This window comes from Lonchura striata, chromosome 7 (assembly GCF_050655825.1).
Source record: "Lonchura striata isolate lonStrDom1 chromosome 7, ASM5065582v1, whole genome shotgun sequence".
NCBI lineage: Eukaryota > Metazoa > Chordata > Aves > Passeriformes > Estrildidae > Lonchura > Lonchura striata.
In genome coordinates, this window is record NC_140709.1 from 8,733 (window position 1) to 34,985 (window position 26,253).

At 51.1% G+C, this 26,253-nt stretch overlaps 1 protein-coding gene across 10 annotated transcripts in view; it reads right to left on the reverse strand.

Annotated features, from left to right (window-relative positions):
- Positions 1-387: 387 nt before the first annotated feature.
- Positions 388-26,253, reverse strand: part of LOC146766840 (uncharacterized) — a 66,671-nt gene continuing 40,805 nt past the window's right edge. For 7 of the 10 annotated variants that reach the window (XR_014956640.1, XR_014956639.1, XR_014956646.1 and 4 more), the window contains exons 21-29: positions 9,472-10,085; positions 9,352-9,393; positions 9,080-9,245; positions 7,846-8,996; positions 6,599-7,760; positions 6,443-6,515; positions 5,367-6,365; positions 4,453-5,281; positions 388-1,527 (exon numbers count right to left, since the gene is read on the reverse strand). Coding sequence is in view for 1 of the 10 variants with exons in the window: in XM_085584746.1 (XP_085440872.1) it covers positions 5,193-5,281; positions 5,367-5,533; positions 5,621-5,662; positions 5,741-5,748 (306 nt within the window). In the remaining 9 variants the exon portion in view is untranslated. Of the gene's footprint in view, positions 1,528-3,761; positions 4,373-4,452; positions 5,282-5,366; positions 6,366-6,442; positions 6,516-6,598; positions 7,761-7,845; positions 8,997-9,079; positions 9,246-9,351; positions 9,394-9,471; positions 10,086-26,253 lie in introns of those variants that run through there. The other 3 variants (XM_085584746.1, XR_014956641.1, XR_014956642.1) reach the window with 3 other exon arrangements.

Consider the following 26,253-nt stretch of genomic DNA (forward strand, 5'->3'; position numbering starts at 1 on the left):
TCGCTGCAACTGCATTCTGACCCCTGAGGCGTCGTCTCTCCTCGGGAACGTGGTTCCCGGGAGACTCCCAAAAAATCCTCCTGCCTGACGAAAACCTCGGTCCCGGGGCGGTCGGCGCCCTAACTTTGGCGATGAACGTCGCCTCGCTGACCGGCCGGGACCGAGGAAAAAAAAACCCAGCCGGGGGGAAAAAAAAAAAACCCCCCGGCTGGGGATTTTTTATTCTAAATTTAAAAATGAGTGGCAAAACCTGAAAGGCAATATGCACAAGGTTATGACTGCTTCACACACACAGCACTCCTTCGGCTTACACGCAAACCCACCCTCGCTCTCATCTCAACCGCTCCGCTAAGCCCTGGCCGCCGATGCTCGGTGGTGACACTCCTCGGGAACGTGGCTCCCGGGAGACTCCCAAAAAATCCTCCTGCCTGACGAAAACCTCGGTCCCGGGGCGGTCGGCGCCCTAACTTTGGCGATGAACGTCGCCTCGCTGACCGGCCGGGACCGAGGAAAAAAAAACCCAGCCGGGGGGAAAAAAAAAAAAACCCCCCGGCTGGGGATTTTTTATTCTAAATTTAAAAATGAGTGGCAAAACCTGAAAGGCAATATGCACAAGGTTATGACTGCTTCACACACACAGCACTCCTTCGGCTTACACGCAAACCCACCCTCGCTCTCATCTCAACCGCTCCGCTAAGCCCTGGCCGCCGACGCTCGGTGGTGACGCTCCTCGGGAACGTGGCTCCCGGGAGACTCCCAAAAAATCCTCCTGCCTGACGAAAACCTCGGTCCCGGGGCGGTCGGCGCCCTAACTTTGGCGATGAACGTCGCCTCGCTGACCGGCCGGGACCGAGGAAAAAAAAACCCAGCCGGGGGGAAAAAAAAAAAAAACCCCCGGCTGGGGATTTTTTATTCTAAATTTAAAAATGAGTGGAAAAACCTGAAAGGCAATATGCACAAGGTTATGACTGCTTCACACACACAGCACTCCTTCGGCTTACACGCAAAACCACCCTCGCTCTCATCTCAACCGCTCCGCTAAGCCCTGGCCGCCGACGCTCGGTGGTGACGCTCCTCGGGAACGTGGCTCCCGGGAGACTCCCAAAAATTCCTCCTGCCTGACGAAAACCTCGGTCCCGGGGCGGTAGGCGCCCCAACTTTGGCGATGAACGTCGCCTCGCTGACCGGCCGGGACCGAGGAAAAAAAAAACCCAGCCGGGGGGAAAAAAAAAAAAACCCCCCGGCTGGGGATTTTTTATTCTAAATTTAAAAATGAGTGGAAAAACCTGAAAGGCAATACACACAAGGTTATAACTGCTGCAGACACACAGCTGCAGACACAAGTACACACAAACCCTTACAGACAGACACAGACAATCGCACTCTCACACGTTCTTCTGCTGACAGGCTAGCTGCCACCCTTACGTGAAAGAATACGCTGAAGAATATGCTTTAAACGCATCTTCTGACCGCAGCTCCTCGATGTCGAATGGTAGATTCCAGGAAATCCTGTAGGCACCCGGCGACCTATGAGACAAGGGGAGGCGGTCAATGACTGACTATCTGAGAGCTAGGAGCTACACAGACTCTGGGCCCATCGCTGTTGTACCCGAAACCCCGCAGAGGACAGATGAATGGCAAAGTTTTATAACTGCTCTACCTAAGCGTAACTACGTGGCCGGGCAAGGCAGCTCCGATCCTAATTGGCACAACAGAGGTGCATACAACATAAGCCAACCTTAGGTACATACAGTATAAGCGCAAACAACATAAGCCAACGTTAGGTACATACAGTATAAGCGCAAACAACATAAGCCAACGTTAGGTACATACAGTATAAGCGCAAACAACATAAGCCAAGGTAGGTACATACAGTATAAGCTCAAACAACATAAGCCAACGTTAGGTACATACAGTATAAGCGCAAACAACATAAGCCAAGGTAGGTACATACAGTATAAGCGCAAACAACACAAGCCAACATTAGGTACATACAGTATAAGCGCAAACAACATAAGCCAACATTAGGTACATACAGTATAAGCGCAAACAACATAAGCCAACCTAGGTAGGTGTAACATGCGCGTGTACGATATAAGCCGATGTAGGTAGGCGCGACATAAGCTGACGGAGATAAGAGATAAGTGAGGACTTGATACAATTCTCCAGAAGACTAATTTTTAAGCTCTATATCCTTTGAGAAGGCAGATGCTACAGAACTACTGTGGTCAGGTGATGAGGGGCTAATAAGCTCTGTACGGAAGTCCAAGAGAAAGGCTACCAAAACTGAGAATGAAGATGAATGAGAACATCTCGTGTACATCTTTCGGTCCCAAAAAAGTAAATATGTAAAGATGCCGGAATAATTGATATCCGGAAAGGTATGTGAGCAAAATATGGCCGATACGGCAAAAAAATGATGCTGCTAAAGCATGGAGATGTAACAAAGACCTATGACACAGACAACGGGACACGGACACAGACAACGGGACACGGACACAGACAACGGGACACGGACACAGACAACGGGACACGGACACAAGTGGAAACTGCCTGGCAATTTCATTTTATGGACCCAAGATTCCTAAGCCAAGATGAGCCATGGGCTGATGATGCCAAAGGAAAGAGAGCCCTAGGGCAATAGCACTTGATGATGATGTGTAACTCCTTTCAAGATGTTAGTGCCAAAGCACTTAAGAGGAAGCCTAAGAAGCTCAGTAGGCCTAGAGAAGGAAGAAATGACTACGGGGTGACCGTGGCTATAGCTGCGGACGTGAAGGCGTGCTCCTATGGTGAAGAGATCCACGACGACGTCGAGAGTCGAAGAAGGCCGCCGATGCGAACGTCACGAGAACGCGGATAGGGATCGGAACTGCCCTGCCCGGTGACGACTCTGGGGGGGCTGAGGAGAAACCCTCTCCCTTTGCTCCCGAGGGGCCCGTCCCACTATGGGCCTCTTCTCTGAGCTAACATCAAATAGCCTCCTGTGCTAGTAAAGGTTTTCCCCCCCAGCTCCCACCTACTGGCCCCAGCACTTAGCTTTTGCAAGATGACCGGATGGAATCCCATGTCAGTTGGATGTGGACGGCAAGACGTTCTGTGCATCAGCTTCGGTGCTCCCGTTTCCAAACTTCAGCTACGCTCCTCCTCAGGGTACCTAAGACAAAACGGAAAATTCAACTAGTGCACACAAAAAGAGAAATCCCCGAAACTCTGACACACCGCTGCCCCGGCTCACCTGAAATCTCAGTTTGACTCCACCGGCTGCCTGGAGGATACCTGGAAAACAAAAAGGTACACGCTTAAACATGCTGCTGCATAACGGTCACCTGTGAGTCACCGTGCCTAAATGCCAACTCACCCGCTCGCCTCTGTTCCTTCACACAGCTCGGGCAGCGACAGCACCTGCAAAAACACAAAGCAAAAAAAACCCACACTGAGAAACTGTGAAAACAACATCCCCCTGACCTGAAAAATACGCACACCCAGACCTTACACTTGAACCCACCTGGCCTTCGACATCCGGACCGAAGACATCTTGCAAGACGACTGCCTAAAATAAAACAAAGGAACCAAGAATGGATGCTTAGAATTGCACCAGAAATTGAGACCTGATTCAGAACAACTCCTTCTGTCCACTGCTCACCTGGCACACTTGGCCTTGACTGCTGCCGTCTGCCTGGACCTCCTAAAAATAAAGGCAAAGAACACTGTGGTAACACATTCACCATTTAGGCTTCCCCTGCAAACAATGACTGACCCGCTCATGGCAACACCCTCCCCCAGGACTGGGGCCCTCTGCCGCAGATTTGAACTGTCAGCATCTGAAAGGAACTTAAGACTAGTGTCAAACAGCTGCAGGAAAATTTAGCTGCAGCAAAAAGTTATATGAATATCCCCATACAATCTAGAGCCCAACTACACCCTGCATTACAAATTTCAAGTCCCCAGGACTTGTGCTATTACAGGCTATGCAACAGGGCAGAGCAGCTCCAGGAAAAATACGTGCAGACACCCGTGACACAGGACAGGGAGAGCTTTTGAGGAGAAAAAAGGACTGAGAGATGCAAAGATAATAGGGTGCACCAGAGACAAGTGACAGGACACACACAGGAACTGCTCTGCCCTGAGCACCTCAGCATTGTGGTCAAAACAGACACTTTCCCTTTAGGTGGCTGAAGGAGACACTTCTTGGACATCCTCTTATCCAAAACTGACGCAAAAACCCCTTCTAGGAAGTCCTAACTCAGCACCCACTTCCATCCCCTCTGTGGGTCATAACCCTCAACTTATCTTGCACGCAGCAAATGCCTGTTGGGTCCAGAAGACGGCCATGGGCCGGTCTGCTAAGTTCCAGCTGTCACCTCTTGGTCTGCCGAGAGAGAGAAAACTAAACATCAGTGCACGGTCTTAGCAGCACATCGGCTAAAACCTGGTAAATCTGTTACTCACCATCCTCCTCAGAATGCCTGGGTTCCTGGCCTGCACACTTCAAGCGTGCTTGGACTCTGATGCCATCATCGCAGGGTACACCTAGGTTAAGTGGAGACAAGACAACATGGCATTGCTGAAACATGAGAGTACTGGGCTGTGGTCCTTTGCTCAAATTACAAACATGTTATGGCAAACTCCTGATACAATCTAGAGCCCAACTACACCCGGCATTACCAATTTCAAGTCCCCAGGACTTGTGCTATTACAGGCTATGCAGCAGGGCAGAGCAGCTCCGGGAAAAATATGTGCAGACACCCGTGACACAGGACAGGGACAGAGAGCTTTTGAAGAGAAGAAAGGACTGAGAGATCAAAAGAACACAGAGTGCACCAGAGACAAGTGACAGGACACACACCGGAACTGCTCTGCCCTGAGCACCTCAGCACTGTGGTCAAAACAGACACTTTCCCTTTAGGTGGCCTAAGGAGATGCTTCTTGCACATCCCTGTCTCCAAAATTGACACAAAAACCCCTTCTAGAAAGTCCCAACCCAGCACCCCTCTTTCATCCCCTCTGTGGGTCATAACCCTCCACTTATCTTGTACGCAGCTGCGGATGCAAATCCCTCTTGAGTGTAGAAGGTGGCCATCTGCCTGTCTGCTAAGTTCCAGCTGTCACCTCTGGGTCTGCCAAGACAAAGAAAACTAAACATCAGTGCACGGTCTGAACAGCACATCGGCCAAAAACTTGTAATTCTGCTACTCACCGTTCTCCTCAGAATGCCCGGGTTCTTGGCCTGCACGCTTCAGACGTGCTTGGATTCCGACGCCGTCATTGCAGGGTACGCCTAGGTTAAGTGGAGACAAGGCGACATGACATTGCTGAAACATGACTGTACTCTCACACCCCCCCTCCCTACCTCCCGGACTAACCGCAACTCCGCAGCCATTCCTCAGGGCTGCTCAGATGGGACCTTGAAATGCAGGATTGGAAGGCTCCGTCACAGGGTCCTGTAATGCTTCCAGAGAGATCCAAAGTGCATGAAACCTGATCCATCAGCTGGTTGGTGACAGAGTTATGCATACTCCGAGTCGATTCCCTAAAGCACACAAACAAGAATGGATGCTTAGAGTCACACCAAAAACGGAAAGCTTAGCAAGAACAACTGCTTTGGTCCACTGCTCACCTGGCACACTTGGCCTTGACTGCTGCTATCTGCCTGGACCTCCTAAAAATAAAGGCAAAGAACACAGCTGTAACACGGTCACCATTTAAGCTGCCCCTGCAAATGCAGACAATGACTGACCTGCTCATGGGAAAATCTCCACACAAGACTGGGGCCCTCTGCCACTGATTTGGACTGTCTGCATCTGAAAGGAAGTTAGCACTAGTGTCAAATGGCTGCAAGACAACTTAGCAGAACCAAACATGTTATGTCAATATCCTAATACAATCTAGAGCCCAACTGCACCCAGCATTACAAATTTCAAGTCCCCAGGACTTGCGCTATTACAGGCTATGCAGCAGGGCAGATCAGCTCCGGGAAAAATACGTGCAGACACCCGTGACACAGGACAGGGAGAGAGAGCTTTTGTGGAGAAGAAAGGACTGAGAGACCCAAAGATCACAGAGTGCACCAGAGGCAAGTGACAGGACACACACCGGAACTGCTCTGCCCTGAGCACCTCAGCACTGTGGTCAAAACAGACACTTTTCCTTTACTGGCCTAAGGGGACGCTTCTTGCACATCCCCGCTCCCAAAGCTGATTCAAAAGATCCTCCCAGCACACCCTCTTTCATCCCTCTATGGGTCTGAGCCCTATACTTATCTCTTGGGCATCTGGGGATGACGATCCATGTCGCATGTGAATGGAGGCTGCCTCGCCTGCAGGGAATGTCCTATGGTCACCGGGCTGTGGTCCCGTGCTCAGCTACAATCGAGAACACCAAACATCACTGCATGATCTTAGCTGCACAATGGACAAAACCCAGCAATCCTGCTACTCACCGTTCTCCTAAGAATGCTCGGGCCGTGCACTTTGGCCAGGCTCGGAGGCTGCCACCGTCATCGCAGGGTCTGCCTGGGTTAAGAAGAGACATAGTGACTCAGCATTGCTGAAACCTAAGAGGACCTTGGCTCCCCCTCCCTACCTCGGCGACTCACCGCAACTCCTCAGCCATTGCCAATGGCTCCCTGGATGCCATCGTGAAATACAAAATTTCAAGGCTTCATCTCAGAGTCCTGAAATACTTCCAGAGGGCTCACAAGCACAGGAAATCCAGGCCATCGGCTGTCGGTCACAAAGGCTTGGCATACTCTGAGTGGATTCCCTAAAGCACACAAACAAGAATGGATGCTTACAGTTGAATCAAAAAGTAAAAGCTGAGCAAGAACAACTGCTTTGGTCCACTGCTCACCTGGCACACTTGGCCTTGACTGCTGCTGTCTGCCTGGACCTCCTAAAAATAAAGGTAAAGAGCACCGCTGTAATACAGTCACCATTTAAGCATCCCCTGCAAATGCAAACAATGACTGACCTGCTCATGGAAACACCCTCCCCCAGGACTGGGGCCCTCTTCCACAGATTTGAATTGTCTGCATCTGAAAGGAAGTTAGGACTAAAGTCAAACGGCTGCAAGACAACTTAGCAGAACCAAACATGTTATGTCAATATCCTAATACAATCTAGAGCCCAACTGCACCCAGCATTACAAATTTCAAGTCCCCAGGACTTGCGCTATTACAGGCTATGCAGCAGGGCAGATCAGCTCCGGGAAAAATATGTGCAGACACCCGTGACACAGGACAGGGAGAGAGAGCTTTTGTGGAGAAGAAAGGACTGAGAGATCAAAAGAACACAGAGTGCACCAGAGGCAAGTGACAGGACACACACCGGAACTGCTCTGCCCTGAGCACCTCAGCACTGTGGTCAAAACAGACACTTTCCCTTTAGATGGCCTAAGGAGATGCTTCTTGCACATCCGTGTCTCCAAAACTGACACAAAAACCCCTTCTAGAAAGTCCCAACCCAGCACCCCTCTTTCATCCCCTCTGTGGGTCATAACCCTCCACTTATCTTGTACGTAGCTGCGGATGCAAATCCCTCTTGAGTGTAGAAGGTGGCCATCTGCCTGTCTGCTAAGTTCCAGCTGTCACCTCTGGGTCTGCCAAGACAAAGAAAACTAAACATCAGTGCACGGTCTGAACAGCACATCGGCCAAAAACTTGTAATTCTGCTACTCACCGTTCTCCTCAGAATGCCCGGGTTCTTGGCCTGCACGCTTCAGACGTGCTTGGATTCCGACGCCGTCATTGCAGGGTACGCCTAGGTTAAGTGGAGACAAGGCGACATGACATTGCTGAAACATGACTGTACTCTCACACCCCCCCTCCCTACCTCCCGGACTAACCGCAACTCCGCAGCCATTCCTCAGGGCTGCTCAGATGGGACCTTGAAATGCAGGATTGGAAGGCTCCGTCACAGGGTCCTGTAATGCTTCCAGAGAGATCCAAAGTGCATGAAACCTGATCCATCAGCTGGTTGGTGACAGAGTTATGCATACTCCGAGTCGATTCCCTAAAGCACACAAACAAGAATGGATGCTTAGAGTCACACCAAAAACGGAAAGCTTAGCAAGAACAACTGCTTTGGTCCACTGCTCACCTGGCACACTTGGCCTTGACTGCTGCTATCTGCCTGGACTTCCTAAAAATAAAGGCAAAGAACACAGCTGTAACACGGTCACCATTTAAGCTGCCCCTGCAAATGCAGACAATGACTGACCTGCTCATGGGAAAATCTCCACACAAGACTGGGGCCCTCTGCCACTGATTTGGACTGTCTGCATCTGAAAGGAAGTTAGCACTAGTGTCAAATGGCTGCAAGACAACTTAGCAGAACCAAACATGTTATGTCAATATCCTAATACAATCTAGAGCCCAACTGCACCCAGCATTACAAATTTCAAGTCCCCAGGACTTGCGCTATTACAGGCTATGCAGCAGGGCAGATCAGCTCCGGGAAAAATACGTGCAGACACCCGTGACACAGGACAGGGAGAGAGAGCTTTTGTGGAGAAGAAAGGACTGAGAGACCCAAAGATCACAGAGTGCACCAGAGGCAAGTGACAGGACACACACCGGAACTGCTCTGCCCTGAGCACCTCAGCACTGTGGTCAAAACAGACACTTTTCCTTTAGCTGGCCTAAGGGGACGCTTCTTGCACATCCCCGCTCCCAAAGCTGATTCAAAAGATCCTCCCAGCACACCCTCTTTCATCCCTCTATGGGTCTGAGCCCTATACTTATCTCTTGGGCATCTGGGGATGACGATCCATGTCGCATGTGAATGGAGGCTGCCTCGCCTGCAGGGAATGTCCTATGGTCACCGGGCTGTGGTCCCGTGCTCAGCTACAATCGAGAACACCAAACATCACTGCAAGATCTTTAGCTGCACAATGGACAAAACCCAGCAATCCCGCTACTCACCATTCTCCTAAGAATGCTCCGGCCGCTCACTTTGGCCAGGCTCGGAGTCTGCCACCGTCATCGCAGGGTCTGCCTGGGTTAAGAAGAGACAAAGTGACTCGGCATTGCTGAAACCTAAGAGGACCTTGGCTCCCCCTCCCTACCTCGGCGACTCACCGCAACTCCTCAGCCAGTGCCAAGGGCTACCTGGCAGCCATCGTGAAATACAAAATTTCAAGGCTTCATCTCAGAGTCCAGCAATACTTCCAGAAGGCTCACAAGCACAGGAAATCCAGGCCATCGGCTGTCGGTCAAAAAGGCTTGGCATACTCTGAGTCGATTCCTTAAAGCACACAAACAAGAATGGATGCTTACAGTTGAATCAAAAACTAAAAGCTGAGCAAGAAGTAAAAGCTGAGCAAAAACAACTGCTTTGGTCCACTGCTCACCTGGCACACTTGGCCTTGACTGCTGCTGTCTGCCTGGACCTCCTGAAAGTAAAGGCAAAGAACACTGCTGTAACACGGTCACCATTGAGGCTGCCCCTGCAAATGCAAACAATGACTGACCTGCACATAGGAAAAACCACACCCAGGACTGGGGCTCTCTGCCACTGATTTCAGTTGTCAGCATCTGAAAGGAAGTTAGGACTAGTGTCAAATGGCTGCAGGACAACATAGCATCACCAAACATGTTATGTCTATCTCCCCATAAAATCTAGAGCCCAACTACATCCTGCATTAAAAATTTCAAGTCCCTAGGACTTGTGCTATTACAGGCTACGCAGCAGGGCAGAGCAGCTGCGGGACAAATACATGCAGACACCCGTGACACAGGACAGGGACAGAAAGCTTTTGAGGAGAAGAAAGGACCGAGAGACCCAAAGAACACACAGTGCACCAGAGACAATTGACAGGACACACACCGGAACTGTTCTGCCCTGAGCACCTCAGCACTGTGGTCAAAACAGACACTTTTCCTTTAGCTGGCCTAAGGGGACGCTTCTTGCACATCCCTGCCCCCAAAGCTGATCCTAAAGGCCCTCCCAGCACCCTACTTTAATCCCCTCTGTGGACCTTAGCCCTATACTTATCTCTCAGGCATCTGGGGATGAGAATCCAATGGAGGCTGCCTCGCCTGCAGGGAATGTCCTATGGTCACCGGGCTGTGGTCCCGTGCTCAGCTACAATCGAGAACACCAAACATCACTGCATGTTCTTAGCTGCACAATGGACAAAACCCAGCAATCCCGCTACTCACCGTTCTCCTAAGAATGCTCAGGCCGCTCACTTTTGCCAGGCTCGGAGGCTGCCACCGTCATCGCAGGATCTGCCTGGGTTAAGAAGAGACAAAGTGATTCGGCATTGCTGAAACCTAAGAGGACCTTGGCTCCCCCTCCCTACCTCGGCGACTCACCGCAACTCCTCAGCCATTGCCAAAGGCTACCTGGCTGCCATCGTGAAATACAAAATTTCAAGGCTTCATCTCAGAGTCCAGCAATACTTCCTGAAGGCTCACAAGCACAAGAAATCCAGGCCATCAGCTGTTGGGGACAGGGGCTTGGCATACTCTGAGTGGATTCCCTAAAGCACACAAACAAGAATGGATGCTTACAGTTGAATCAAAAAGTAAAAGCTGAGCAAAAACAACTGCTTTGGTCCACTGCTCACCTGGCACACTTGGCCTTGACTGCTGCTATCTGCCTGGACCTCCTGAAAATAAAGGCAAAGAACACTGCTGTAATACAGTCACCATTTAGGCTTCCCCTACAAATGCAAACAATGACTGACCTGCTCATGGAAACACCCTCCCCCAGGACTGGGGCCCTCTGCCACAGATTTGAATTGTCTGCATCTGAAAGGAAGTTAGGACTAGTGTCAAACGGCTGCAGGACAACTTAGCATCACCAAACATGTTATGGCAAACTCCTGATACAATCTAGAGCCCAACTACACCCGGCATTACAAATTTCAAGTCCCCAGGACTTGTGCTAATACAGGCTATGCAGCAGGGCAGAGCAGCTCCAGGAAAAATATGTGCAGACACCCATGACACAGGACAGGGAGAGAGAGCTTTGGAGGATAAAAAAGGACTGAGAGATGCAAAGATAATAGGGTGCACCAGAGACGAGTGACAGGACACACGCCATCGCTGCTCTGCCCTGAGCAGCTCAGCACTGAGATCAAAACAGACGCTTTCCCTTTAGGTGGCCTTAGGAGACGCTTCTTGGGCATCCCCATCTCCAAAATTGTCTCAAAAACCCCTCCTGGGGAGTCCCACCCGGCACCTCTCTTCCATTCCCTCTGTGGGTTGTAGCCCTGCACTTATCTTGCACGTATCAGGGGATGAAAATCCCCATCGGGTGCAGAAGGAAGACGCTGCTCCCATCTCCAGGCCCTGGCCCTAACTTATCTTTTGGATGACTGGTGATGTGAATCCACGTTGGACCTGAAATGAGTCTGGCTCAGAGGAGATAGCCTGTTAGCCTCTTAGTCTTCTAAAATAAAGAATGGGAAAATCAATGGTTGTGTTTAGTGCTATGTGGGCCGAATCTCAGCAAGTCAGTTACTTATCCTCTCCTGAGTGTGCCTGGGTGTTCAAGTCTCCGGCCTCATCCTCAGTCTAAGGTATGGCTGTTATGATGAGTGGCACGGGGGTTAGAGAGGCAAAGCTACATGGCATTTGTGTGAGTTCGGTGGAGGAGCTTGTGTGCCGTATGACACGTGGATGCCTCTGCTATGCTTGTGAAAAGCCTTGCAGATACGCACCGTTTCTCACCCTACTGCCTGCAAACCCCCACCGGGATAACTCCTAACTCGGTACCCTGCTTAATCTCCCTCTCCTAGTCACAATCCTCAACTCACCTGAAGCCGCCGTCTGCGTCGTGATGAATCTGCTGGAAAAATGTTGCGCTCGACACAAACTGCAATTACTGGAAGTTGCCCTCCTCCTAAAAAAAGAAGAAAAAAATCAGAAATTACAAAAGCACCTTACCAGCCCTGAATACTCAACCCCAAACTGTGAATTTAAATACTCCCTGTGTTCAACGTTGTTTTCTTTGCAGTATCTTCAAAGTCTCTGTTGCATTAGAAGCCCAAAAGCAGCTGCAGAGAACAAGCTAAGCTAAAGGAGCCTCTTCATCTGAATGAGAGGAGAGCTCTTACCCCAGCTGATCCCACTGAGGGAATGAAGCCCCTTGGGAAAGGCTGGGGTTAATATACCCCTGATTGGGCCCGCCTCTCGTTCCCGTGGCACCTGGGAAAAGGGAGGGGGCAAACCCCACAGTGTATAAAAGCCATCAGAGGAGCTGTGGCTATTTGGCTCCTCTGGCTTGAATTCAAGGAGAAGAAAGGGCTGGATATAGAAGAAAACTCTTCAGGGAAATGACAGCTCTTTCTTTTTTCTACAACTGCTTGGAGCAAAAGGGCAAAAAATCTGGTAAGAAATAAAACTTTGTTTTTAGGCAGCATATCTAGATAAGTTGGGTAATTTGCTGTTAACTTATATAATTATTCCTCAGTGACTACTAAGTAGTACTCAACCTGAGACTAAGGGTGGAGAAAAACACTAATTATATGAACAGTTTAAGTCTCCTTGGGGCTGCTAATTAGGACTAACTACATTATAAATAACAATAAGAAAAACAATAGGCTCCTGGGCAGCATAAAGGTTAAGTACGTGCTAGGCTTGCCTTTCTCTGAGGTACTTAGTCCTAGGGCACAGAAAGAAGTGCCCTGAAAAGTAGTTTTAAATGCTGAAAAAGCATCTTAGAAGAGCCTCCTTCAAATTAATCCCTTAAAATGAAGAAATGGGGAAGTTGCCTCCACTGATACCATGGCAAATAAATGGCTTCCGCCCTTTAACTTAATCCCCTCGAATACTGGGAAAAGAGAGGCTTTCCTCAATTTAAATCTCTCCAGTTATGAAGACAGAGGGATTTTCCCCTCAATCCAAACCCTTAAGAAAGAGAGATAGCTGGGCTTCCCCCTCAATTTAAGCCTTAGGACAACAAAAAGGGTTACTCTTAATTCAAACCCATAAACAACATTGTCAAGGTTTTCCCCCTCTATTTAAACTGGAAAATAATGGAATATGGGGATTCCCTGTCAATTACCACCCCTAACAGCATAGAAAAGGCAGGGACTCTTTCAAATGAGACCATTAAAATTGCAGGGGAAGTGCATTTCCTCATTATTTGAAAGCAAGAAATAATGGAAAAGGAAGTTTTTTCCCATACTTTAAACCCCTTGTCTCTCCATAACCCCTCTTTTTTCTGGGAGTGCTGTGGAAGGTCTTGGGGTTCTAGGGAGGGACTGACACAATAAAAGGGGAAAGTTGAAAGCTCTCCTATGGAACCCCACATGCTGCCCGGCCTGCTCAGGTGCTGCCCCTTGGCAAGAGGGCTCTGCCCTCTGCATTTTCTCAAAGGGATGCTCCGTGCCCGGGTGGGTCCGGCTGCTCCCCGGTCCCAGCTGGATGTTCCGACTGTAGCTCCTGGAGGGACGCTTGGGATACCCCTGTTAGCCCCTCTGGATTAGCAGCTCCCTGTGCAGGTGTGCGCAGGTAGCTGCACTAAAAGCAGCTGCTCGCATGGGGAGCTGCTACACCTAAGAGTGGGGGATAAGGTGAAGAAAGGTCCTGTGGGGTGTTCCCTCCCCTACACAGCCCTTTGCCAGACCCTTAAACAATGGGGTGCCAGATTTTCATTGCCAAGATAATTAACAATCTTTCCCCTGGCCAAACAGGAATGGTGCTACCAAAATTGCAAACAGTGAATGATTTCTCACAGACCACAGCTGCCAACACCAGGAATTCTCGCTGCCCTTAGAGAGCAGCACACATCCAGTGAAGAGACATCAACACACAGAGAGGGTGAGGTTGGTTTTATAGGGAAAAAGGGCAGAGGTTGGATCACGAGGTCTGTGGCTGCAAGTGACATTCTACATCATTTTGTTCTGAATGGCACAGGATTTATCCTGGAGCAAAACTGCTCCCACCAAGAATTCTGCCTGCCCCGGAAGAGACAAGCACCTCCTTAAAATTGAAACCAGGAAGTGTAGAGGGTGAGCCATGTTTCACAGAGAATAGGGCCAGTGACAGAGTCCAAGACCCAGGGGCCATGAAAGAAGGGCCGCCCACTGAAAATCTGAATGCAGAAGGATGTGTTGTGGACCCAAGCTGCCCTGATGTTAATCAGGGGTTATCTTAAACATCCTAAGCACAACTCGCAAACTGACATCAGGAAGCTGGACTGGTGAGTTTTCTTTCCCAGGCTAAAAGTCTGGAATTGGCACTCAGGACCCCCTGGCCCTGGGTGGGCAGCTGACTGCAACAAATATGACCATCGAAGAATATCTCCCAGACCCCATCTGCCCCCACCTCAAACTTCTACTGCCCTGATGTTCCCAATGGAGCCCTAAAAACTGACATCAGGAACCTGGACTGGTGAGTTTTCTTTCCAAGGGAAAAGGGCAGGAGTATGGGCCCAGGGGCTCCTGGCCCTGAGCAGGAACCTGACTTCAAAAACTCCAATCATCAAAGGATGTATCCCAGAACACAGCTGTCCCTACCTCAAACTTGCACTGCCCTGACAGTCCCATGGGAGCACTACAAACTGACATCAAGAACCGGAACTGGTGAGCTTTCTTTCCCAGGAAAAAGAGCTGGAATTACAGCACTGGACCCCCTGGCCTTGGGCAGGTGCCTGACTGCAACAAATACGAATATGGAAGGATATCACCCAGACACCATCTCCTCCAACCTCAAACTTGCGCTGCCCTGACAGTCCCAAGGGAGCCCTGCAAACTGACATTAGGAACCTGGACTGGTGAGTTTTCTTTCCAGGGAAAAGGGCCGGAGTATGTGCTCAGGGATCCCTGGGCATGAGCTGGCACAGAACTACAAAAACTCCAATCATAGAAGGATGCATCCCAGAACAAAGTTGTCCCCATCTCAGACTTGCACTGCCCTGATAGTCCCATGGGAGCACTACAAACCGACATCAAGAAACTGGACTTTGAGTATTCTTTCCCAGGGTAAAGGGCCAGAGTATGTGCCCAGAGGTCCCTGCCCCTGAGCTGGCACCTGACTTCAAAACATCGAAACACTGAAGGATGCATCCCAGGACAAAGCTGTCCCCACCTCAAACTTGCGCTGCCCTGAGAGTCCCAAGGGAGCCCTAGAAACTGACATCAGGAACCTGGACTGCTATGTTTCCTTTCCCAGGCAAAAAGGCTGGAATTAGGGCACAGGACCCCCTGACCCCGGGTGGAAGGCTGACTGCAACAAATAGGAACATCAAAGAATATCTCCCGGAACAAAGCTGTCCCCACCTCAAATTTGTGCTGCCAGTACAGTGCCAAGGGAGACCTACAAACTGACATCAGGAACCTGGACTGGTGAGTTTTCTTTCCAGGGAAAAGGCTGGGAAATGTGCCCAGTGGCCCCTGGCCCTGAGCTAGAACCTGAATGCAAAAACTACAAATATCGAAGGATGCATCCCAGAACAAAGCTGTCCCCACCTCAAACTTGCGCTGCCCTGAGAGTCCCAAGGGAGCCCTACAAACTGACATCAGGAACCTGCACTGGTGAGTTTCCTTTTCAGGGAAAAGGACTGGAATTAGAGCAAAGGTCCCCCTGCCCTTGGGCAGGCACCTGACTGCAACACATAAGAACATCAAAGGATATCTCCGAGACTTCTTTTCCCCCCCCTCAAACTTGCGCTGCCCTGAGAGTCCCAAGGGAGCCCTACAAACTGACATCAGGAACCTGGACTGGTGAGTTTTCTTTCCAGGGAAAAGGCTGGGAAATGTGCCCAGGGGCCCCTGGCCCTGAGCTGGCGCCTCACTCCAAATACTCCAAACATCGAAGGATGCATCCCAGAACAAAGCTGTCCCCACCTCAAACTTGTGCTGCCACTACAGTGCCAAGGGAGACCTACAAACTGACATCAGGAACCTGGACTGGTGAGTTTTCTTTCCAGGGAAAAGTCTGGGAAATGTGCCCAGGGGCCCCAGGCCCTGGGTCGGCACCTGAATGCAAAAAAATCAAAACATCGAAGGATGCATCCCAGAACAAAGCTGTCCCCACCTCAAACTTGCGCTGCCCTGACAGTTCCAATGGTTCCCTAGAAACTGACATCAGGAACCTGGACTGGTGAGTTTCCTTTTCAGGGAAAAGGGCTGGAATTAGAACAAAGGTCCGCCTGGCCTTGGGCAGGCGCCTGACTGCAACTCATAAGAACATCAAAGGATATCTCCGAGACTTCATCTGCCCCCACCTCAAACTTGTGCTACCATTACAGTGCCAAGGGAGCCCTACAAACTGACATCAGGAACCTGGACTGGTGAGTTTTCTTTCCAGGGAAAAGTCTGGGAAATGTGCCCAGGGGCCCCCGGCCCTGGGTAGGCACCTGAATGCAAAAACTACAAACATCAAAGGATGCATCCCAGAACAAAACTGTCCCCACCTCTAACTTGTGCTGCCCAAACAGTGCCAAGGGAGACCTACAAACTGACATCAGGAATCTGGTCTGCTGAGTTTTCTTTCCAGGGAAAATGGCCAAAGTATGTGCCCAGGGGCCCCCAGCCCTGTTCTGGACCCTGACCGCAAAAAATCCTTATATCTAAGGATGGACCCCAAACCGAAGTTATCCCCACCTCAAACTTGTGCTGCTTGTACAGTGCAAAGGGAGACCTACAAACTGACATCAGGAACCTGGACTGGTGAGTTTTCTTTCCCAGGGAAAAAGGCTGGAATTGGTGCACAGGTCCCCTGACCCAGGGTGGGCGCCTGAATACAAAAAGAAGAACATATATCTCCGAGACTTCATCTGCCCCCACCTCAAACTTGCGCTGCCCTGAGAGTCCCAAAGGAGCCCTACAAACTGACATCAGGAACCGGGACTGGTGAGTTTTCTTTCCAGGGAAAAGGCTGGGACATGAGCCCAGGGGCCCCCGGCCCTGGGTGGGCACCTGAATGCAAAAAATCAAAACATCGAAGGCTGCATCCCAAAACACAGCTGTCCCCACCTCAAACTTGCGCTGCCCTGAGAGTCCCAAGGGAGCCCTACAAACTGACATCAGGAACCTGCACTGGTGAGTTTCCTTTTCAGGGAAAAAGGCTGGAATTAGAACAAAGGTCCCCCTGGCCTTGGGCAGGCACCTGACTGCAACTCATAAGAACATCAAAGGATATCTCCGAGACTTCATCTGCCCCAACATGAAACTTGTGCTGCCCTGAGAGTCCCAAGGGAGCCCTACAAACTGACATCCGGAACCTGGACTGGTGAGTTTCCTTTCCAGGGAAAAGGCTGGGAAATGTGCCCAGGGGCCCCTGGCCCTGAGCTGGCGCCTCACTCCAAAAACTCCAAATATCGAAGGATGCATCCCAGAACAAAGCTGTCCCCATCTCAAACTTGCGCTGCCCTGACAGTCCCAATGGTTCCCTAGAAACTGACATCAGGAACCTGGACTGCTATGTTTCCTTTCCCAGGGAAAAGGCTGGAATTTGCGCTCAGGTCCCCTGACCCCGGGGTGGAGTCTGACTGCAACAAATAGGAACATCAAAGAATATCTCCCAGAACGAAGTTGTCCCCACCTCAAACTTGTGCTACCCATACCTTGCCAAGGGAGACCTACAAACTGACATCAGGAACCTGGACTGGTGAGTTTCCTTTTCATGGAAAAAGGCTGGAATTAGAACAAAGGTCCCCCTGGCCTTGGGCAGGCGCCTGACTGCAACACATAAGAACATCAAAGGACATCTCCGAGACTTCATCTGCCCCAACATGTAACTTGTGCTGCCCTGAGAGTCCCAAGCGAGCCCTACAAACTGACATCAGGAACTTGGACTGGTGAGTTTTCTTTTCAGGGAAAAGACTGGAAAATATGCCAGGGGCCCCTGGCCCTGAGCAGGCGCCTCACTCCAAAAACTCCAAACATTGAAGGATGCATCCCAGAACAAAGCTGTCCCTACCTCAAACTTGTGTTGACCTGATAGACCCAAGGGATCCCTAGAAACTGACATCAGGAACCTGGACTGCTATGTTTCCTTTCCCAGGGAAAAGACTGGAATTAGAACAAAGGTCCCCATGGCCTTGGGCAGGCGCCTGACTGCAACGCATAAGAACATCAAAGGATATCTCCGAGACTTCATCTGCCCCCACCTCAAACTTGCGCTGCCCTGAGAGTCCCAAGGGAGCCCTACAAACTGACATCAGGAACCTCGACTGGTGAGTTTTCTTTCCAGGGAAAAGGCTGGGAAATATGCCCAGGTGCCCCAGGCCCTGAGCTGGCACCTCACTCCAAAAACTCCAAACGTCAAAGGATGCATCCGAGAACAAAGCTGTCCCCACCTCTAACTTGTGCTGCCAGTACAGTGCCAAGGGAGCCCTACAAACTGACATCAGGAACCTGGACTGGTGAGTTTTCTTTCCAGGGAAAAGGCTGGGAAATGTGCCCAGGGCCCCCCGGCCCTGGGTGGGCACCTGAATGCAAAAAATCACAACATCGAAGGATGCATCCCAGAACAAAGCTGTCCCCACCTCAAACTTGCGCTGCCCTGAGAGTCCCAAGGGAGACCTACAAACTGACATCAGGAACCTGGGCTAGTGAGTTTTCCTTCGAGGGAAAAGGGCTGGAATTAGAGCAAAGGTCCCCCTGGCCTTGGGCAGGCGCCTGGCTGCAACTCATAAGAACATCAAAGGATATCTCCGAGACTTCATCTGCCCCCACCTCAAACTTGCGCTGCCCTGAGAGTCCCAAGGGAGCCCTACAGACTGACATCAGGAACTTGGACTGGTGAGTTTTCTTTCCCAGGCAAAAAGGCTGGAATTAGCGCACAGGACCCCCTGACCCCGGGTGGGCACCTGACTGCAACAAATAGGAACATCAAAGAATATCTCCCAGAACAAAGCTGTCCCCACCAGAAAATTTGTGCTGCCACTACAGTGCCAAGGGAGACCTACAAACTGACATCAGGAACCTGGACTGGTGAGTTTTCTTTCCCAGGGAAAAATGGCCAAAGTATGTGCCCAGGGGCCTCTGACGCTGAGCTAGTGCGTGACTGCAGAAACTACAAACATCGAAGGATTCATCCCAGAACAAAGCTGTCCCCACCTCAAATTTGTGCTGCCAGTACAGTACCAAGGCAGACCTACAAACTGACATCAGGAACCTCGACTGGTGAGTTTTCTTTCCAGGGAAAAGTCTGGGAAATATGCCCAGGTGCCCCAGGCCCTGAGCTGGCACCTCACTCCAAAAACTCCAAACATCAAAGGATGCATCCCAGAACAAAGCTGTCCCCACCTCTAACTTGTGCTGCCAGTACAGTGCCAAGGGAGACCTACAAACTGACATCAGGAATCTGGACTGCTGAGTTTTCTTTCCAGGGAAAATGGCCAAAGTATGTGCCCAGGGGCCCCCAGCCCTGTTCTGGACCCTGACCGCAAAAAATCCTTATATCTAAGGATGGACCCCAAACCGAAGTTATCCCCACCTCAAACTTGTGCTGCTTGTACAGTGCAAAGGGAGACCTACAAACTGACATCAGGATCCTTGACTGGTGAGTTTTCTTTCCCAGGGAAAAAGGCTGGAATTGGTGCACAGGTCCCCTGACCCAGGGTGGGCGCCTGAATACAAAAACAAGAACATATATCTCCGAGACTTCATCTGCCCCCACCTCAAACTTGCGCTGCCCTGAGAGTCCCAAGGGAGCCCTACAAACTGACATTAGGAACCTGGACTGGTGAGTTTTCTTTCCAGGGAAAAGGCTGGGAAATGTGCCCAGGGGCCCCCGGCCCTGGGTGGGCACCTGAATGCAAAAAATCAAAACATCGAAGGATGCATCCCAGAACAAAGCTGTCCCCACCTCAAACTTGTGCTGCCAGTACAGTGCCATGGGAGACCTACAAACTGACATCAGGAACCTGGACTCGCGAGTTTTCTTTCCAGGGAAAAGGCTGGGAAATGTGCGCAGGGGCCCCTGGCCCTGAGCTGGCGCCTCACTCCAAAAACTCCAAACATCAAAGGATGCATCCCAGAACAAAGCTGTCCCCACCTCAAACTTGCGCTGCCAGTACAGTGCCAAGGGAGACCTACAAACTGACATCAGGAAGCTGGACTGGTGAGGTTTCTTTCCCAGGGAAAAAGTCTGGAATTGGCGCACAGGTCCCCTGACCCCGGGTGGGCGCCTGACTGCAAAAGTAAGAACATCAAAGTATATCTCCGAGACTTCGTCTCCCCCACCTCAAACTTGCACTGCCCTGAGAGTCTCAAGGGAGCCCTACAAACTGACATCAGGAACCTGGACTGGTGAGTTTTCTTTCCAGGGAAAAGTCTGGGAAATGTGCCCAGGTGCCCCAGGCCCTGAGCTGGCGCCTCACTCCAAAAACTCCAAACATCAAAGGATGCATCCCAGAACACAGCTGTCCCCACCTCAAACTTGCGCTGCCCTGAGAGTCCCAAGGGAGCCCTACAAACTGACATCAGGAACCTGGACTGGTGAGTTTTCTTTCCAGGGAAAAAGGCTGGAATTAGAGCAAAGGTCCCCCTGGCCTTGGGCAGGCGCCTGACTGCAACTCATAAGAACATCAAAGGATATCTCCGAGACTTCATCTGCCCCCACCTCAAACTTGCGCTGCCCTGAGAGTCCCAAGGGAGCCCTACAGACTGACATCAGGAACTTGGACTGGTGAGTTTTCTTTCCCAGGCAAAAAGGCTGGAATTAGCGCACAGGACCCCCTGACCCCGGGTGGGAGGCTGACTGCAACAAATAGGAACATCAAAGAATATCTCCCAGAACAAAGCTGTCCCCACCAGAAAATTTGTGCTGCCACTACAGTGCCAAGGGAGCCCTACAAACTGACATCAGGAAGCTGGACTGGTGAGCTTTCTTTCCCAGGGAAAAAGTCTGGAATTGGCGCACAGGTCCCCTGACCCCGGGTGGGCGCCTGACTGCAAAAGTAAGAACATCAAAGGATATCTCCGAGACTTCATCTGCCCCCACCACAAACTTGCGCTGCCCTGAGAGTCCCAAAGGAGCCCTACAAACTGACATCAGGAACCTGGACTGGTGAGTTTTCTTTCCAGGGAAAAGTCTGGGAAATGAGCCCAGGGGCCCCCAGCCCTGGGTGGGCACCTGAATGCAAAAAATCAAAACATCGAAGGCTGCATCCCAGAACACAGCTGTCCCCACCTCAAACTTGCGCTGCCCTGACAGTCCCAATGGTTCCCTAGAAACTGACATCAGGAACCTGGACTGCTATGTTTCCTTTCCCAGGGAAAAGGCTGGAATTTGCGCTCAGGTCTCCTGACCCCGGGGTGGAGTCTGACTGCAACAAATAGGAACATCAAAGAATATCTCCCAGAACGAAGTTGTCCCCACCTCAAACTTGTGCTGCCCATACCTTGCCAAGGGAGACCTACAAACTGACATCAGGAACCTGGACTGGTGAGTTTCCTTTTTATGGAAAAAGGCTGGAATTAGAACAAAGGTCCCCCTGGCCTTGGGCAGGCGCCTGACTGCAACACATATGAACATCAAAGGACATCTCCGAGACTTCATCTGCCCCAACATGTAACTTGTGCTGCCCTGAGAGTCCCAAGCGAGCCCTACAAACTGACATCAGGATCGTGGACTGGTGAGTTTTCTTTTCAGGGAAAAGACTGGAAAATATGCCAGGGGCCCCTGGCCCTGAGCAGGCGCCTCACTCCAAAAACTCCAAACATTGAAGGATGCATCCCAGAACAAAGCTGTCCCTACCTCAAACTTGTGTTGACCTGATAGACCCATGGGATCCCTAGAAACTGACATCAGGAACCTGGACTGCTATGTTTCCTTTCCCAGGGAAAAGGCTGGAATTAGAACAAAGGTCCCCATGGCCTTGGGCAGGCGCCTGACTGCAACGCATAAGAACATCAAAGGATATCTCCGAGACTTCATCTGCCCCCACCTCAAACTTGCGCTGCCCTGAGAGTCCCAAGGGAGCCCTACAGACTGACATCAGGAACCTCGACTGGTGAGTTTTCTTTCCAGGGAAAAGGCTGGGAAATATGCCCAGGTGCCCCAGGCCCTGAGCTGGCACCTCACTCCAAAAACTCCAAACATCAAAGGATGCATCCCAGAACAAAGCTGTCCCCACCTCTAACTTGTGCTGCCAGTACAGTGCCAAGGGAGCCCTACAAACTGACATCAGGAACCTAGAGTGGTGAGTTTTCTTTCCAGGGAAAAGTCTGGGAAATGTGCCCAGGGGCCCGCGGCCCTGGGTGGGCACCTGAATGCAAAAAATCAAAACTTCGAAGGATGCATCCCAGAACAAAGCTGTCCCCACCTCAAACTTGCGCTGCCCTGAGAGTCCCAAGGGAGACCTACAAACTGACATCAGGAACCTGGACTAGTGAGTTTTCTTTCGAGTGAAAAGGGCTGGAATTAGAGCAAAGGTCCCCCTGGCCTTGGGCAGGCGCCTGACTGCAACTCATAAGAACATCAAAGGATATCTCCGAGACTTCATCTGCCCCCACCTCAAACTTGCGCTGCCCTGAGAGTCCCAAGGGAGCCCTACAGACTGACATCAGGAACTTGGACTGGTGAGTTTTCTTTCCCAGGCAAAAAGGCTGGAATTAGCGCACAGGACCCCCTGACCCCGGGTGGGAGTCTGACTGCAACAAATAGGAACATCAAAGAATATCTCCCAGAACAAAGCTGTCCCCACCAGAAAATCTGTGCTGCCACTACAGTGCCAAGGCAGACCTACAAACTGACATCAGGAACCTGGACTGGTGAGCTTTCTTTCCCAGGGAAAAAGTCTGGAATTGGCGCACAGGTCCCCTGACCCCGGGTGGGCGCCTGACTGCAAAAATAAGAACATCAAAGGATATCTCCGAGACTTCATCTGCCCCCGCCTCAAACTTGCGCTGCCCTGAGAGTCCCAAGGGAGCCCTACAAACTGACATTAGGAACCTGGACTGGTGAGTTTTCTTTCCAGGGAAAAAGGCTGGAATTAGAACAAAGGTCCCCCTGGCCTTGGGCAGGCGCCTGACTGCAACACATAACAACATCAAAGGATATCTCCGAGACTTCATCTGCCCCAACAGGTAACTTGTGCTGCCCTGAGAGTGCCAAGCGAGCCCTACAAACTGACATCAGGAACCTGGACTGATGAGTTTCCTTTTCAGGGAAAAGGGCTGGAATTAGAGCAAAGGTCCCCCAGGCCTTGGGCAGGCGCCTGACTGCAACTCTTAAGAATATCAAAGCATATCTCCGAGACTTCGTCTGCCCCCACCTCAAACTTGCACTGCCCTGAGAGTCCCGAGGGAGCCCTACAAACTGACATCAGGAACCTGGACTGGTGAGTTTTCTTTCCAGGGAAAAGTCTGGGAAATGTGCCCAGGTGCCCCAGGCCCTGAGCTGGCGCCTCACTCCAAAAACTCCAAACATCAAAGGATGCATCCCAGAACACAGCTGTCCCCACCTCAAACTTGCGCTGCCCTGAGAGTCCCAAGGGAGCCCTACAAACTGACATCAGGAACCTGGACTGGTGAGTTTTCTTTCCAGGGAAAAAGGCTGGAATTAGAGCAAAGGTCCCCCTGGCCTTGGGCAGGCGCCTGACTGCAACTCATAAGAACATCAAAGGATATCTCCGAGACTTCATCTGCCCCCACCTCAAACTTGCGCTGCCCTGAGAGTCCCAAGGGAGCCCTACAAACTGACATCAGGAACCTGGACTGGTGAGTTTTCTTTCCAGGGAAAAGGCTGGGAAATGTGCCCAGGTGCCCCTCGCCCTGAGCTGGCGCCTCACTCCAAAAACTCCAAACATCGAAGGATGCATCCCAGAAAAAAGCTGTCCCCGCCTCGAACTTGTGCTGCCGTGACAGTTCCAATGGTTCCCTAGAAACTGACATCAGGAACCTGGCCTGGTGAATTTCCTTTCCAGGGAAAAGGGCTGGAATTAGAGAAAAGGTCCCCCTGGCCTTGGGCAGGCGTCTGGCTGCAACTCATAAGAACATCAAAGGATATCTCCTAGACTTCATCTGCCCCCACCTCAAACTTGCGCTGCCCTGAGAGTCCCAAGGGAGCCCTACAAACTGAAATCAGGAACTTGGACTGGTGAGTTTTCTTTCCCAGGCAAAAAGGCTGGAATTACCGCACAGGACCCCCTGACCCCGGGTGGGCACCTGACTGCAACAAATAGGAACATCAAAGAATATCTCCCAGAACAAAGCTGTCCCCACCAGAAAATTTGTGCTGCCACTACAGTGCCAAGGGAGACCTACAAACTGACATCAGGAACCTGGACTCGTGAGATTTCTTTCCCAGGGAAAATGGCCAAAGTATGTGCCCAGGGGCCCCTGACCCTGAGCTAGTGCGTGACTGCAGAAACTACAAACATCGAAGGATTCATCCCAGAACAAAGCTGTCCCCACCTCAAATTTGTGCTGCCAGTACAGTGCCAAGGGAGACCTACAAACTGACATCAGGAACCTGGACTGGTGAGTTTTCTTTCCAGGGAAAAGGCTGGGAAATGTGCCCAGGGGCCCGCGGCCCTGGGTGGGCACCTGAATGCAAAAAATCAAAACTTCGAAGGATGCATCCCAGAACAAAGCTGTCCCCACCTCAAACTTACACTGCCCTGAGAGTCCCAAGGGAGACCTACAAACTGACATCAGGAACCTGGACTGGTGAGTTTCCTTTTCAGGGAAAAGGGCTGGAATTAGAGCAAAGGTCGCCCTGGCCTTGGGCAGGCGCCTGGCTGCAACACATAAGAACATCAAAGGATATCTCCGAGACTTCATCTGCCCCCACCTCAAACTTGCGCTGCCCTGAGAGTCCCAAGGGAGCCCTACAGACTGACATCAGGAACTTGGACTGGTGAGTTTTCTTTCCCAGGCAAAAAGGCTGGAATTACCGCACAGGACCCCCTGACCCCGGGTGGGCACCTGACTGCAACAAATAGGAACATCAAAGAATATCTCCCAGAACAAAGCTGTGCCCACCAGAAAATTTGTGCTGCCACTACAGTGCCAAGGCAGACCTACAAACTGACATCAGGAACCTGGACTGGTGAGCTTTCTTTCCCAGGGAAAAAGTCTGGAGTTGGCGCCCAGGTCCCCTGACCCCGGGTGGGCGCCTGACTGCAAAAATAAGAACATCAAAGGATATCTCCGAGACTTCATCTGCCCCCACCTCAAACTTGCGCTGCCCTGAGAGTCCCAAAGGAGCCCTACAAACTGACATCAGGAACCTGGACTGGTGAGTTTTCTTTCCAGGGAAAAAGGCTGGAATTAGAACAAAGGTCCCCCTGGCCTTGGGCAGGCGCCTGACTGCAACACATAAGAACATCAAAGGATATCTCCGAGACTTCATCTGCCCCAACATGTAACTTGTGCTGCCCTGAGAGTCCCAAAGGAGCCCTACATACTGACATCAGGATCCTGGACTGGTGAGTTTTCTTTCCAGGGAAAAGGCTGGGAAATGAGCCCAGGGGCCCCCGGCCCTGGGTGGGCACCTGAATGCAAAACATCAAAACATCGAAGGCTGCATCCCAGAACAAAGTTGTCCCCGCCTCGAACTTGTGCTGCCGTGACAGTTCCAATGGTTCCCTAGAAACTGACATCAGGAACCTGGCCTGGTGAGTTTCCTTTTCAGGGAAAAGGGCTGGAATTAGAGCAAAGGTCCCCCTGGCTTTGGGCAGGCGCCTGGCTGCAACTCATAAGAACATCAAAGGATATCTCCGAGACTTCATCTGCCCCCACCTCAAACTTGCGCTGCCCTGAGAGTCCCAAGGGAGCCCTACAAACTGACATCAGGAACCTGGACTGGTGAGTTTTCTTTCCAGGGAAAAGGCTGGGAAATGTGCCCAGGTGCCCCTGGCCCTGAGCTGGCGCCTCACTCCAAAAACTCCAAACATCGAAGGATGCATCCCAGAAAAAAGCTGTCCCCGCCTCGAACTTGTGCTGCCGTGACAGTTCCAATGGTTCCCTAGAAACTGACATCAGGAACCTGGACTGGTGAGTTTCCTTTCCAGGGAAAAGGGCTGGAATTAGAGAAAAGGTCCCCCTGGCCTTGGGCAGGCGTCTGGCTGCAACTCATAAGAACATCAAAGGATATCTCCGAGAATTCATCTGCCCCCACCTCAAACTTGCGCTGCCCTGAGAGTCCCAAGGGAGCCCTACAAACTGAAATCAGGAACTTGGACTGGTGAGTTTTCTTTCCCAGGCAAAAATGCTGGAATTACCGCACAGGACCCCCTGACCCCGGGTGGGCACCTGACTGCAACAAATAGGAACATCAAAGAATATCTCCCAGAACAAAGCTGTCCCCACCAGAAAATTTGTGCTGCCACTACAGTGCCA